The sequence below is a fragment of the Physeter macrocephalus genome, unplaced genomic scaffold, assembly GCF_002837175.3.
Source record: "Physeter macrocephalus isolate SW-GA unplaced genomic scaffold, ASM283717v5 random_28, whole genome shotgun sequence".
NCBI classification, from domain to species: Eukaryota; Metazoa; Chordata; class Mammalia; order Artiodactyla; family Physeteridae; genus Physeter; species Physeter macrocephalus.
This window is the reverse complement of record NW_021145314.1, coordinates 23,700-37,624: the sequence shown is the minus strand read 5'-3', so window position 1 is coordinate 37,624 and position 13,925 is coordinate 23,700. Positions and strand designations below refer to the sequence as shown.

At 44.0% G+C, this 13,925-nt stretch overlaps 1 protein-coding gene across 5 annotated transcripts in view; it reads right to left on the bottom strand.

The window, feature by feature from the left end:
- Positions 1 to 13,925, bottom strand: part of CASP9 (caspase 9) — a 29,784-nt gene that overhangs the window by 15,469 nt on the left and 390 nt on the right. For 4 of the 5 annotated variants that reach the window (XM_007128329.4, XM_007128330.4, XM_007128328.4 and 1 more), the window contains exons 2-3: positions 10,228 to 10,624; positions 90 to 124 (exon numbers count right to left, since the gene is read on the bottom strand). In XM_007128329.4, the coding sequence (XP_007128391.2) occupies positions 90 to 124; positions 10,228 to 10,624 (432 nt within the window). The remainder of the gene's footprint in view (positions 1 to 89; positions 125 to 10,227; positions 10,625 to 13,925) is intronic. The other variant, XM_007128332.4, reaches the window with a different exon arrangement.

Here is a 13,925-nt window from a genome sequence, read left to right as displayed (position 1 = left end):
CCTGACACAGCTGCAGGAAGGATCTGGGAAGTGGAGAGCAGAAGAACCCAAAGCCAACACAACTGGCCCCAAATCACATGAAGACTCACCAAGTCGGCATTTCCCTTGGCTCTGTCCTGAGCACCTGGAGAGAGAGAAAGAAGGAAAACTTGAATGTCGGGGCCCAAAAGGGGAAGGGCAAGGGACACTGTGAGGACAGCTCCCACAGAAACACAGAGAAGCAGGAACTCAGGAACCCTCAGGAACTGCTGGTGAGAGCCAAGTGGCACAGCCACCTTGGGGAACTGTTTCCAATAAAGTTAAACACACACCTACTCTCTGACCAGCAACTCAACTCTCAGGTACATACCCGAGAGAAATGAGCACAATGGGCACAAAAAGACTTGCCCGTGAATGATCACCGAAGACTTATTCATAATCTCCAAACTAGAAACAACCCAAACGTCCATCAACAAGTTGATGGGGGGACTTCCCTGGTGGTCCAGTGGGTAAGACTCCATACTACCAATGCAGGGGGCCCGGCTTCAATCCCTGTTCGGGGAAGTAGATACTGCTTGCATGCCACAACTAAGAAGTCCACATGCCGCAACTAAGAAGCCTGCATGCCACAACTAAAGATCCCGCATGCCACAACGATGATCCTGTGTGCCACAACTAAGACCCGGCACAGCCAAAATTAATTAATTAATTAATTCATTAATGAAAAATGATAAGTAAGTACTAGGGATGTAATGTACAACATGATAAAGATGATTAATGCTGCTGTATGTCACAAATAAAAGTTGTTAAAAGACTAAAAAATAAAAAAAACAAGTTGATGGGTAAGCAAACTGTGATACAGCCATACAAAGGGATACCACAGAGCCTAAAAAGGAATGAGTTACATGCAACACCATGGATAACCGCAAAAACACCAGGCCAAGTAAAAAAAAGCCAGCAGAGTATATACGGTGTGATTCCATTTATGTGAAATTCTAGAACAGAAAGACATAAGGAAGCTCCAGGTCTGCTCCCTCTCTGTGGAATCCATGGAGCCCAGCACACAGTAGGTCCTCAGGAAATAGTTGAAGAATGAATAAATAAGTAAAGATGGTCATTTTTCCTTCAGTATCAAAAGAGTTTTCATTTCAACTAGCAAGAAATCAACTGGCCACCAGCCTACAAGGTTACAGGACTTTTTCTTTTTTAAACAAATAGAACACATTGACCATCTCCAAGTCACATTGGAGACTATTCTCATGATCCAACTATGGTGCCCTTCATTGCTCAGAGCGGGCCTGGACCTTGTTGGGAACTATTCTTTTGCCAGTTTAAAAGTCATGCCAGAAATGCATTTACATTCCATCTTTTAAATTAGAAATGGTTTTACCTACCCTGAAGACTCCTATTAGAACACAGACTTAATTCTTTAACAACTGCTCATTTCCAAAATTCCACTGCACCCCAAAAATATACCATTATCTACAACTGAAAAATGTATTCATTTCCTGAATTAGCAGTAATGATCCCTAAAGTGAGAGAGTAACATCATCAAAATGGCAGAATAAGAGTTTTCTACCGCCTTCCCCCTCCCAAAGAACACCAATTTTCACAATCACCCATGGACGAGAGTGCCTTTGTGGAAGTCCAGGAGTCCAGCAGAGAAGTTCCAGTACACGATTGGTGCAAAAATCCAATTATATAGGACACACTGAAGAGTAAAGACTGGAGGAGGTTACGCCTTCTTCAAATGCAAAGACAGCGACATAAGACTTTGAGGAACATGAAAAATCAAGGAAACAAGATACCACCAAAAGAATATAATAGTTTTCCACAGTAACTGACCCCAAAGAAATGGAAATCTATGATTTGCCCAATAAAGAATTCAAAATTGTTTTAAGGAAGCTCAGTGAGCTATAAGAAAAGACAGAAAGACAATTCAACAAAATCAAGAAACCTATACACAAACAAAATGAGGAGTTTAACAGAGAGATGGAAATCTTAAACACACAGAAACTGTGGCTCAGAAAAATACAATGAATGAAATGAACTATGCAATAAAAAGCATCAACATCAGACGTGACCAAGCAGAAGAAAGAATCTGTGTAGAAGACAAGTCATTTGAAATTACCCATTCAGAAGAGGACATAGAAAAAACAATGAAAAAGAATGAAGGAAGCCTATGTATGTAAAGCCTGTAGGATATCATTCAAAGAAACAATCTATGCATTATTGGAGTCTCAGAGGAAGAGAGGGACAAAGGGGCAGAAAGCTTATTTAAAGAAATAATGGCTTAGAACTTCCCAAATATGGGGAGGGATTTGGAAATCCAAGTTCAAGAAGCTCACAGATCCCCAAACAATTCAACCAAAAAAGATCTTCTCCAAGACACATTACAATAAAACTGTCTAAAATGAAAGACAAAGAGAGAATTTTAAAAGCAGCAAAAGAAAAATATTCTATTTTTTTTTTTTTTTTTTTTTTCCCCACATACGAGGGAACCACCTTACAGCTATCAGCAGACTTCTCAGCAGAAACCTTGCCGGCAAGAAGAGAATGGGATGATATATGCAATGCGCTCAAAGAAAAAAAATTGCCAGCCAGGAATACTTTACCCAGCCAAGCTGTCCTTCAGGAATGGAAAGACTTTTCCAGGCAAACAAAAGCTGAGGGAGTTCATCACTGCTAGACCTGCCTTACAATAAATGCAGAAAGAAACTCTTCAGGCTGAAATGAAAGATGCTAATTAGTAACATGGAAACACATGAAAATATAGAACACACTGGTACATAGTCAAAATCAGATACTCTAATACTGTGGTGGTGGAGTGTTAATCACTTAACTCTAGTATAAAGGTTAAAGGACAAAACTATTATATATAACTATTGCTATAATAATTTGTTAATGGATATACAGTATAAAAGATATAAATTGTGACATCAAAAACATAAAATTGGGATCGACAGATTCAATGCAACCCCTATCAAAATCCCAACAACATTTTTCACAGAAATAGAAAAAAATCCTAAAATTTATATGGAACCACAAAAGACCCCAAATAGCTAAAGCAATCTTGAGAAAAAAGAGCAAAGCTGGAGGTATCACATTCCCTGATTTAAAATTATGTGACAAAGCTATAGTAATCAAAACAGCATGGTATTGACAGAAAAACACACAGATCAATGGACCAGAACTGAGAACCCAGAAATGAACCCACATATATATGGACAATTAATTTATGACAAAGGAGCAAAGAACTTACAATTGAGAAAGGAGAGTCTCCTCAATAAATAGTGTTGGGAAAACTGGATATTCACATGCAAAAGAATAAAATTGGACCCCTACCTTACACCATTCACAAAAATCACTCAAAATGGATTAAAGACTTAAATGTGAGACCTGAAACCATAAAACTCCTTGAAGAAAACACAAGACCTTAACACTAGTCTTGGCGACGATTTGGGGGGATATGACACCAAAAGTACAAGCAACAAAAGCAAAAATCAACAAGTGGAACTACATCAAACTACAAAGCTTCTACAAAGCAGAAGAAAAAATCAACAAAATGAAAAGGCAACCTACAAAAGGGGAGAAAATATTTGCAAACCGTATATCTGATAAGGATCAATATCCAAAATATATTAAAAACTCATATAACTCAGTAGCAAAAAACCCAAAAAATAGGCAGAGGAACTGAATAGACATTTTTCCAAAGAAGACATACAAATGGCCAACAGGTACATGAAAGTTGCTCAACATCACTAATCAGAGAAATGCAAATCAAAACCACAATGAGATATACCTCATGCCTGTTAGAATGGCTATTATTAAAAAGACAAGAGATAACAAATGTTGGCAAGGATGTGGAGAAAAGGGAACCCTTGTGCACTGTTAGTGGAAATGTATATTGGTATAGCCACTATGGAAAACAGTATGGCGGTTCCTCAGAAAAGCAAAAATAGTAATACTATATGGGCTTCCCTGGTGGCGCAGTGGTTGAGAATCTGCCTGCCGATGCAGGGGACACGGGTTCGTGCCCCGGTCCGGGAAGATCCCACATGCCGCGGAGCGGCTGGGCCCGTGAGCCATGGCCGCTGAGCCTGTGCGTCCGGAGCCTGTGCTCCGCAACGGGAGAAGCCACAACAGGAAATAAATAAATAAATAAATAAAATAGTAATACTATATGATCCAGCAATTCCACTTCTGGGTGTATATCCAAAATAAATGAAACCAGGATCTTGAAGAGCTATCTGCACCCTCATGTTCACTGCAGCATTATTCACAATAGGCAAGACATGGAAACAACCCAAGTGTCCATGGAAGGATGAATGGATAAAAAATGTGGTATATATACAATGGAATATTATTAGGCCACAAAAAAGAAGGAAATTCTGCCTCTTGCAATAACATGGATGGACCCTGAGGGCATTATGCTAAATGAAATAAGTCAAACAGAGAAAGGCGAATACTATATGATCTCACTTACATGTGGAATCTAAAAAAGCCAAACTCATAGAAACAGAGAGTAGAATGGTGGTGGCTAGGGGCTGGGGAAATGGGGAGATGTTGGCCAAAGGGTACCAACTTCCAATTTTAAGATGAATACATTCTGAGGATCTAATGTAGAGCATAGTGACTATATCTAACAGTACTGTATTACATAGTTGGAAGTTGCTAAGCAAGTAAATCTTAAATGTTCTCATGACACATACACAAAAAGTGTTAATTATGTGAGTTGATGGATGTGTTAACTAGCCTTATCGTGGTAATCATTCCATAATATATTCACGTATCAAATCATCACCTTAAGCTTACACAATGTTATACGTCAATTATATCTAAATAAAGCTTGAAAAAATTTTTTTACTTTTTACTTAAAAAAAAGGGGGGGACTTCCCTGGCAGTTCAGTGCTTAAGACTCCACGCTTCCACTGAAGGGGGCAGGGGTTCGATCCCTGATCGGGGAACTAAGATCCTGCATGCTGCATGGCGTGGCCAAAAAAAAAAAAAAAAGTAAAAAGTAAAAAAATAAAAATAAATAAAAAATAAAATAGAAATAAATAAAAAATTTTTAAAGGTACACAAAGCAAAATGGTTGCTCTTGAGAGGTCCATAGGCTACAGGGACATGTAGAAGGAGTAAACGGACAAAAGTACCAAAAGAAAGAGGTAGGGAAGGCTCCAGGCAGCAGCCACAGCACTAACAAAGGCAGGGAGGGGTACAAGAGCACGGCACGCTTGGGGACCCTCACGGAGGACGACATGGTCAGATGTACCATGCGTGAAAGCCGTTTTTCCCGAAATGACAGCTCCGGTGGGGACAAGAAGCACATATGGACAAGTGTGTGTGCAAAAGAATCAGTCATAGCCTGAGCGTCACTGGGCATGTGCCCATGTCTCCAGCACAAAGAGAAGGGGGGAAGCACATCCTCTCTGCTGCCCAAGGGAACGAGGGGTAGATGTCCTAGCGCTGGCCCTTGCCAACTCAGAAATCACAGAAGGAAGCCAACCAGCCAGAGTGCTCACCCGAAGCAAGGCCCCGTGTGAAGTCCTTTCCAAGAATGGCTTCACTGACTCCTCGGAGAAGGCCTTGCAGCTGCGAAGGACTGTCATTTATCCCCAGCTGCCAGAGGGGAACCGGAGACTCAGAGAGCTTGACTGTTAATAGAAGGTGAACACAGTCACCAGCTCCACGGTGAAGGGGCCAGGAGACCAGGTAGGGCTAAAAAGCCAACTTTCAAGAAAGTTTTAGCCCAGGTAAGCAGACAGAGAAGGCCACCATGATGGCCAATTTTATGTTTATGTGTCAGCTTGACTGGACTACAGGATGCCCAGATATTTGCTTAAACATTATTTCTGGGTGTGTCTGGGAGGAGGTTTCTGGATGAGATGAGCATCTCAACCTCCAGAATGAGTAAACAGACCACCCTCCCCACGGTGGGTGGGCACCATCCAATCCGTTGAGGGCCTGAATGGAACAAAAAGGTGGAGGAAGGGAGAATTCACTCACTCTCTGCCTGACTTTGAGCTGGTCATGGGTCTTCCGCCCCCAGACTGGAATGTACAGCATCAGCTCTCTGATTCTCAGGCTTCTGGACTTGGACCAGAAATATACCGTGGGCTTTCCTGGGTCTCTAGGAGAGCAGATCGTGGACCTTTCAGCCTCCACAATCACGTGAGCCAACTCCTTATAATAAATCTCTTTATCCATCCCTATATCTATACTCTGTTTCTCTGGAGAACCTGACTCATGCAGCCACCAACAGCTCTCCCAGCCCGCCCCCTGCAAGCGGTCCTGGCTGAGACAAGCAGTGACAAGGCATCATGTCCAAAACTAAGAAAGTTAATTTCATTCTGAAGGAAAAGGCGTTTCCCACCGAATATCAAAAGACAAAGCCACCCACTCTGGTAAGTCCCCCAAAGCACTGTATTCAATTTCTTTGAGGCAATAACCACAGCAGTGATTAAAGACCCAGCTATGCAGTCATGGATTGAATGTCTGACCCTCCCATGTGAAGGCATGGACTCTGCAGCTTTGTTTAATGCTGCGTCCCCAACACCAGGCTGATGCCTAGGCCTCAGCGAGTACTCAGTAAATATCTGAGTGAACTAATGAGTAAATGGCACAAAAACAGGAACAAGAAAGAGAATGAGAGAATTAGTTCTTTATGAGGCAGTAGATGGAGTGGATCTGGACTTTGCAGCCAGAGTCCCTGGGTTCAAATCCCTTCTCTACCACTTACCAGCTGCGTGACATTGGACGAGTTATTCAGTCTCGGGGGCTCTACGGTTCCCATCTGTATTATGGGATAAGAGGAGCAACTACCAACCTCATAGGGCTGCGGTGATGCCTCAGTTCATTAGTACATGTGAGGTACATAAAACCCGACACATTTGACAACATCGCTGGCCTCTACCCACTAGATGCCAACAGCACTCACCCACCCTCAGTCGTAACAACCAAGTATGTCTCTAGACATTGCCAAATGTCTCTTGGGGGGAGGGGAGATCGCCCCCCCGCCTTGAGAAACCTTGACCTAGAGCACACTTTCCCATATTAACTTATTAAAGGCTCTGAGAAGTCCAGCTGGTGGTCCTAATCCTACTCATCCACTGGTATGACTATAGAGCTATTCCTTTGTGGGTCACCATGAAACATTCCTGTGCAGTACTTCGGAGCCTCCGGCCCAGCACCTAAAAGGGACATCCTTTTAGCAGATCATGCGTAGATGGGGCAGTCGCTCTATTAAGCCAGGAGACCAAGGCCCAAGTCCTAGCTCTGACCTTGAACTTGCTTTGTGACTGAGTTGTTCTCAGAGCCCAGCTTCCTCCCCTGTAAACGATAACAGAGGAGCTTGCCCTGTCTACCACTGCATAGAGTGGTTCTGATGACCTGAAAAAGCACTGTGTATCAATATACACATTTTAAAGTGATCTTATTATTGTTATTATCATTTACCCTTCAGATTTAAGCTCCCACTGGGAAAAAATATTCACAACAAACAGGAAATAAAATAACTCACACAAGACCAGGAAGCTTTAAGTCAAGCCTGTTGGCCCTAAATGACTCAAACCGACATTTCCCCGAACAAGATAGCAACAGTTGGACTTTGTATTTTGCCTCCCTCCCTAATGGTAGAATAATAACGCACATGAACAATTCCAGAACTGGTCTTCTTCCCCAGACCCTCAGTATGTATGTTTGTTTTTCTGCGTTAATGAGTCATCCAAAATCATGCAGTTATTCGGCACCGAAAACAGATACCACTTTTTGCCCATCACATAGGAAAAAAATGTTACTACTCGTTGTTGGCAAGAGTGTGGGAAAATGGTCTCCTTCACTCACGGCTGGTGTGAGTATAAAATGGTCTCCTTCACTCACGGCTGGTGTGATTATAAAATGGCATGGTTTCGAAGTCCAAGTTGGCAGCATCTATCAGATGGGAACATGTACACTTTAACCCAGCAATTCCATTTCTAGAAACGTATCCCCAGTCGGAGATAGATGAACATGCAAGGCCACTGCAGAAACGACACAACTGTCCACTAACAGAGGTTGGAGAAATGAAATACAGTGCAAAGTACATGTAAGACCATATACAGCGGAGCAGACAGTGGGGAAGCCTGGACTGCAGTCCTGTTTCCACATCTCACTAACTATGTGATTTGGGGCAAGTCATTTCTCAATCTGCCACTCACTTTGCTCAACAGTAAACTGGGGAGTTCCCTGGCGGTCCAGTGCTAGGACTCTGCACTTTCACTGCCGTGGCCTGGGTTCAATCCCTGGTGGGGGAACTAAGATCCTGCAAGCCGAGCGACGCAGCCAAAAAACATAAACAAAACAAAACAAAACAAACAGTAAATTGGGAAAACTGTAGCACCTACCTTACAAGAGAGTTGGTAAGAGTAAATTAAATCATTTATCGAGGGGACTTCCCTGGTGGCACAGTGGTTAAGAATCCGCCTGCCAATGCAGGCGACACAGGATCAAGCCCTGGTCCAGGAAGACCCCACATGCTGCGGAGCAACTAAGCCAGTGCCCCACAACTACTCAGCCTGCGCTCTAGAGCCCGCGAACCACAACTACTGAGCCCACGTGCCACAACTACTGAAGCCCGCATGCCTAGAGCCCGTGCTCCCCAACACAGAGGAGCCACCACAATGAGAAGCCCGAGCACCGCAATGCAGAGTAGTCCCCGCCCACCGCAACTAGAGAAAGCCCACGTGCATCAACGAAGACCCAATGCAGCCAAAAATAAATAAATAAATAAATATAATAAATCATTTATTGAGCACTCCAAACAGTGCCTTGCAAAAAGTAAGCACTCAGTAAGGTTAACCATTACTACTACTATTATTATTAGCATCCATGCAATGGCCCACTAGGCATCCATGAAAAAGGATGTGCTGGATCTCCATGTGCTGCTATGGAAATGAAGCCCTAACAAAAAACCACATGTCCATCAACAAGAGATGGTTAAATAAATTGTGGATGATTCAGAATAAGAACTACCTTGTAATGAAAAAGAACTAACTACTGATATGCACAACCACATGAATGAATTTCACAAACATAATGATGGCAAGAGAAGCCAGACTCAAAGAGTACATAGGATTTCATTTATATTAAAGTTCAAGGGGGCTACCCTGGAAAAAAAAAAAAAAAATATATATATATATATATATATATGTATATATATAAAGTTCAAGGACAAGCAAAAGGGATCTATGACAACGGAGCTCAGAATAGTGATTCCCTTGGATGGGGTAAGAGTGGGAATAGACTGGAAAGAGGTACAACAGAGTGTTATAGGACACCAGAATGTTCTATGTCTGTTTGTTGTTTTGTTTTGTTTAAATTCCTTAAGTAGAAAATGCAATTTTTAAATTTAATTTTATTTTTTTAATACAGCGGGTTCTTATTAGTTATCTATTTTACACATATTAATGTATATATGTCAATCCCAATCTCCCAATTCATCTCACCACCACAACCCCCACCACCCCCATAGAATGTTCTGTGTCTTCATGATCTGGAGTTGGATTATCTGTGTGTACACATAGGTAAACACTCTACTTTAAAAATTTTTATTTATTTATTTTTTATACAGCAGGTTCTTATTAGTTATCTATTTTACACATATTAATGTATATATGTCAATCCCAATCTCCCAATTCATCTCACCACCACAACCCCCACCACCCCCATAGAATGTTCTGTGTCTTCATGATCTGGAGTTGGATTATCTGTGTGTACACATAGGTAAAAATCATCCAGCTGTACTCTTTGGATTTCTGCATTTTACCGGATGCAGCTTTGTGACCTTGGGTGATGATTTAACCTCCCTGAGCCTCAGTTTCCCGTGCCTTGCAGGGTTGTTGTGAGGGAAGGAGGTACGGATATGTACGGTGCCTGCTTGGGGCAGACTCTTAACAGGCAGCTGCCTCCCTCCTGCCCCCAGGACTGGGCTAGTCCACACCACCCACCTGAACCCAAAGGCAAATCCTAAACAATAGCTTGATCTGGAAATACTGATCAAAACCTGCAACATCCAAAACAGACTTCAACACATGCTTTTCAGAGCAGGGGCTCTACTGAAGACCTACCAGAACAGTCCACCCATCCCCTACAAGTACGCAGAAAGACAACACCAAAATTAAATTAAACCTCACCCTACCCAGCTGTACCACTGGTCACTCCTCAATGACCGCTCAGTACACCCACCCACCACCCACTCTTGGTACTCACGGATTTCACTGAATCCTCCAGAACCAATGTCCACTGGCCTGGGTGCCTCTGGTCTGAGAACCTCGGGGCTGAGCTTGGCTGGCCAGAGCTCCTCAGGCCCCAGCACCACTGGAGCGAGTTTTCCTTGGCTCGGCTTCGATGGATCCCGCTTTGCCCCTCTCAGCTCCTTTGGTTTGAGGCTCACTGGTCCGAGCACCACAGGCTTGAGGTCCAGGGGTCTGATGGCCTCTGGATCCTGCTTTGCTGCTTGTCTACTGGTTCTCAGTAACGAAGCCAGAGTGTCCTGGCCTGTGTCCTCTAAGCAGGAGATGAACAAAGGAAGGGCCTGACTCCCTCGGGTCTCTAGATCTATGATCAGCTGCCTGGCCTGATCTCGCCGAGACCCAGAGCCTGCCCGCTGTTTGGAAAGAAAGACATGGCACTATTATCCAGGTTCCTTCCTGTGAATCTCACCCTGTCCCCCCATTCCCCATCTACCTAAGTCTAAACAATCAGGCACCTCCGCAAACATTGAGCCTGTAGTTGCACTGAGCGTGTGCCACCTGCCAGTCTTTATCTCTTCAATCAGTACGTTGGAGGTGTCTGCGGTGTGCCCAGCACCGTGCCAAGTGCTGAAAATGCAGCAGCAAAGAGTCGCAGTCTTCAGGGACCAAACGTCTAGAGGGGGATGTGAACAGACACATCAACGACACAGCAAAGAGAGAAGTGACAGAAGGGAAAGCACATGGGGCTGCAAGGGTACAGGGGCACTCAACTCAGCCTTGGGGCGTCAGGGAAGTCTCCAGGAGGGGCTATCTTAGCTGAGACCCCAGGGAACATTAGGAAGTGAGTAGTGAATTCAGAGAAATGAGAGACAGAAGGGGGGAGACAAAGTGAGAGAGGAGACCTTTGCACCATTGTGTCAAGAAAGCTGTGGAAGCCACTGAAGAGTTTTAAGAAGGGAGTGACGGGGACTTCCCTGGTAGGCCAGTGGCTAAGGCTCCGCGCTCCCAATGCAGGGGGCCCAGGTTCAATCTCTGGTCAGGGAACTAGATCCCACATGCCGCAACTAGGAGTTCACATGCCGCAACTAAAAGTTCTCGCAAGCCGCAACGAAGATCCCGAGTGACGAAACTAAGACCCAGCGCAGCCAAATAAATAAACAAATAAAAAGAAGGGAGTGACAGAGTCAGACGCCTTTTAAAAAATCAACCTGGGACTTCCCTGGTGGCGCAGTGATTAAGAATCCGCCTGCCCATGCAGGGGACACGGGTTCAATCCCTGGTCCAGGAAGATCCCACATGCCGCAGAGCAACTAAGCCCAAGTGCCACAACTACTGAGCCTGTGCTCTAGAGCCCACGAGCAACCATTACTGAGCCTGCGTGCCACAACTACTGAAGCCCGCATGCCTAGAGCCCATGCTCCGCAACAAGAGAAGCCACCGCAATGAGAAACCCGTGCACTGCAATGAAGAGTAGCCCCCGCTCGCTGCAACTAGAGAAAGCCCGCATGCAGCAACGAAGACCTGTCACAGACAAAAATAAATAAATTTATTTTAAAATTAAAAATAAATAAATAATAAAAATTTAAAAATCATCCTGGGGGTAGGGTGTACAATGGCAGGGAGTGGGCCATAGCCAAGTCAGGTGGTGGCAGAGACTTTGCAGCTGGAATGGAGAAAAGCGAGAGGACATACCAGAGAAATAAGGAGTGGAAATTGACACGACTTGGGCATTGATTGGGTGGACTGTGAAGTTGCAGGAATGGTCCAGGTTGACAGGTGTCAGGATGGTGGTACCAGGCAATGAGACGGGGATCTGGTTATCTGCTGATTGTCCTTTGAGGCCCAGCTCTGGGCAAGTTCCACAGGGATAAGACACCACCCTGTCCTCAAATATCCTACAGCAGCATGGTCCAAGAGAACTTTCCATGATAATGGAAATGTTATCTGTTCTGTCCAATATGGCAGCCATCAGCCACATGTGGCTACTGAGAACTTGGGTCATATGACTGAGGAGCTGCATTTTTGTTCAGTTTTAATTACTTTATATTTATATTTAAATAGCCACATATGCTTAATGGTTCCTATACTGAATAGCACAGACCTATACTATCATTGAGAAGGTAATTCTCATTAGCAAAATTAGCTGCATGCCTACTTCTCTGCAAGTAAATCGTGGTGTTTTGATTTCTCTCAACATTTACTGAACACTCACAGACACTGTGTTAAATGCATCATTTCACTTAGTTCTCCTCAACAACCTTAAGAGGTTAAATTACAATCATCCTCACCTTATGGATGAGAGAAACTAAGTCTAGGAAAGGTGCTGCAACTTGCTAATATGTAACAAAGCCAGGATGACAGCCCAGATCCATGTGGTTCCGCCATACTAGGGGTGGCAAAATGGTGGCCCATTGTTCATAAGACATTCTTTAAAAATTCCGAATTTGTTGCTAACATTTTTTTTTATATTGGAGTATAGTTGATTAACAATGTGTTAGTTTCAGGTGTACAGCAAAGTGATTCTGCTATACACATACAAGTATCTATTCTTTTTCAAATTCTTTTCCCCTTTAGGTTATTACAGAATATTGAGAAGAGTTCCCTGTGCTATTTTTGCTAACATTTAAAATCAGGGAACTCGACATCGAAATCAAGATTTCCAGCTTCTCGGGAATTCCCTGGTGGTCCAGTGGTTAAGACTCCGCGCTTTCACTGCCAAGGGCCTGGGTTTGATCCCTGATCAGGGAACTAAGATTCCACAAGCCGCACAGCGCAGCCAAAAAAAAAAAAAAAACCCTAACCTGGCAACACTGGGCCAGCATTCTGGTATGACCATACTCATCTGGAGCTGGGGGGCAGGGCAGAGGCTGCCCACTCTAGTGCCCACCTATTGGGCCTCCAATGACATTCGAGTTTATGACTCCTGTGAATGTACCTGATGGCAAGGGTATGGCCTCAAATCACTTCCACTCCTCAGCACACAGCAGATGCTCATAAGACTACTTTTAATATTATTATTCATTGGCAATTTTCCATATGATATTTATCCTATTAAAGACTTAAAGACTTGGATCAGGCCAAGTTCCTGGATGATGCAGAAACTGGCCTGCAAGCAGCCCACAGGGCACTGTGCAAGGGCCTCTAGGAACCCAAACACTCCCACTGTATCTTGTGGTAAAAAATACCTCCTGTTCCCTCCTGACCTCACAGGCCTGTGAGGAGAGTCAAATAAGACAAAGACATGACAGTGCTTTTAAAGAGAACCTCAAAGGTTTGACTTTATTATTCTCTTCATTACCTGCAGTAGGCCCCTCATCTCCAAACCCCTTACAAAACATAATCGTAACTCATGAGGGGCTGGCCAAGGAGGACAGGGCACAGCCAGCTACCATATGATGTGCCCTCACGCTGTGCCTGAGACTTTACTGTTTCACACCCGTTATCTCTTTTAGCCCTCAGGGCAATACTGCTGTTGTCCCCACTTCACAGCCCAGGACACTGCGGTTCGAAGAGGAAACAGTGTCAGGCAGTCTGACCGCCCAAATGGGTTTCCTGAACCTCCACGTTAGAGGAGGAAAAAACAGTACACCGCTGCAGCAGCTAACGGTGTACTCTGATGGTGCAGGGCGTGGAATCGCTTTAGCAAGCCCTCGAAAAGGCGTTTGGGGTTGTTTGGTTCCTCTGGGCAATTTAGCGGGCTCGACGCCCTGCGGG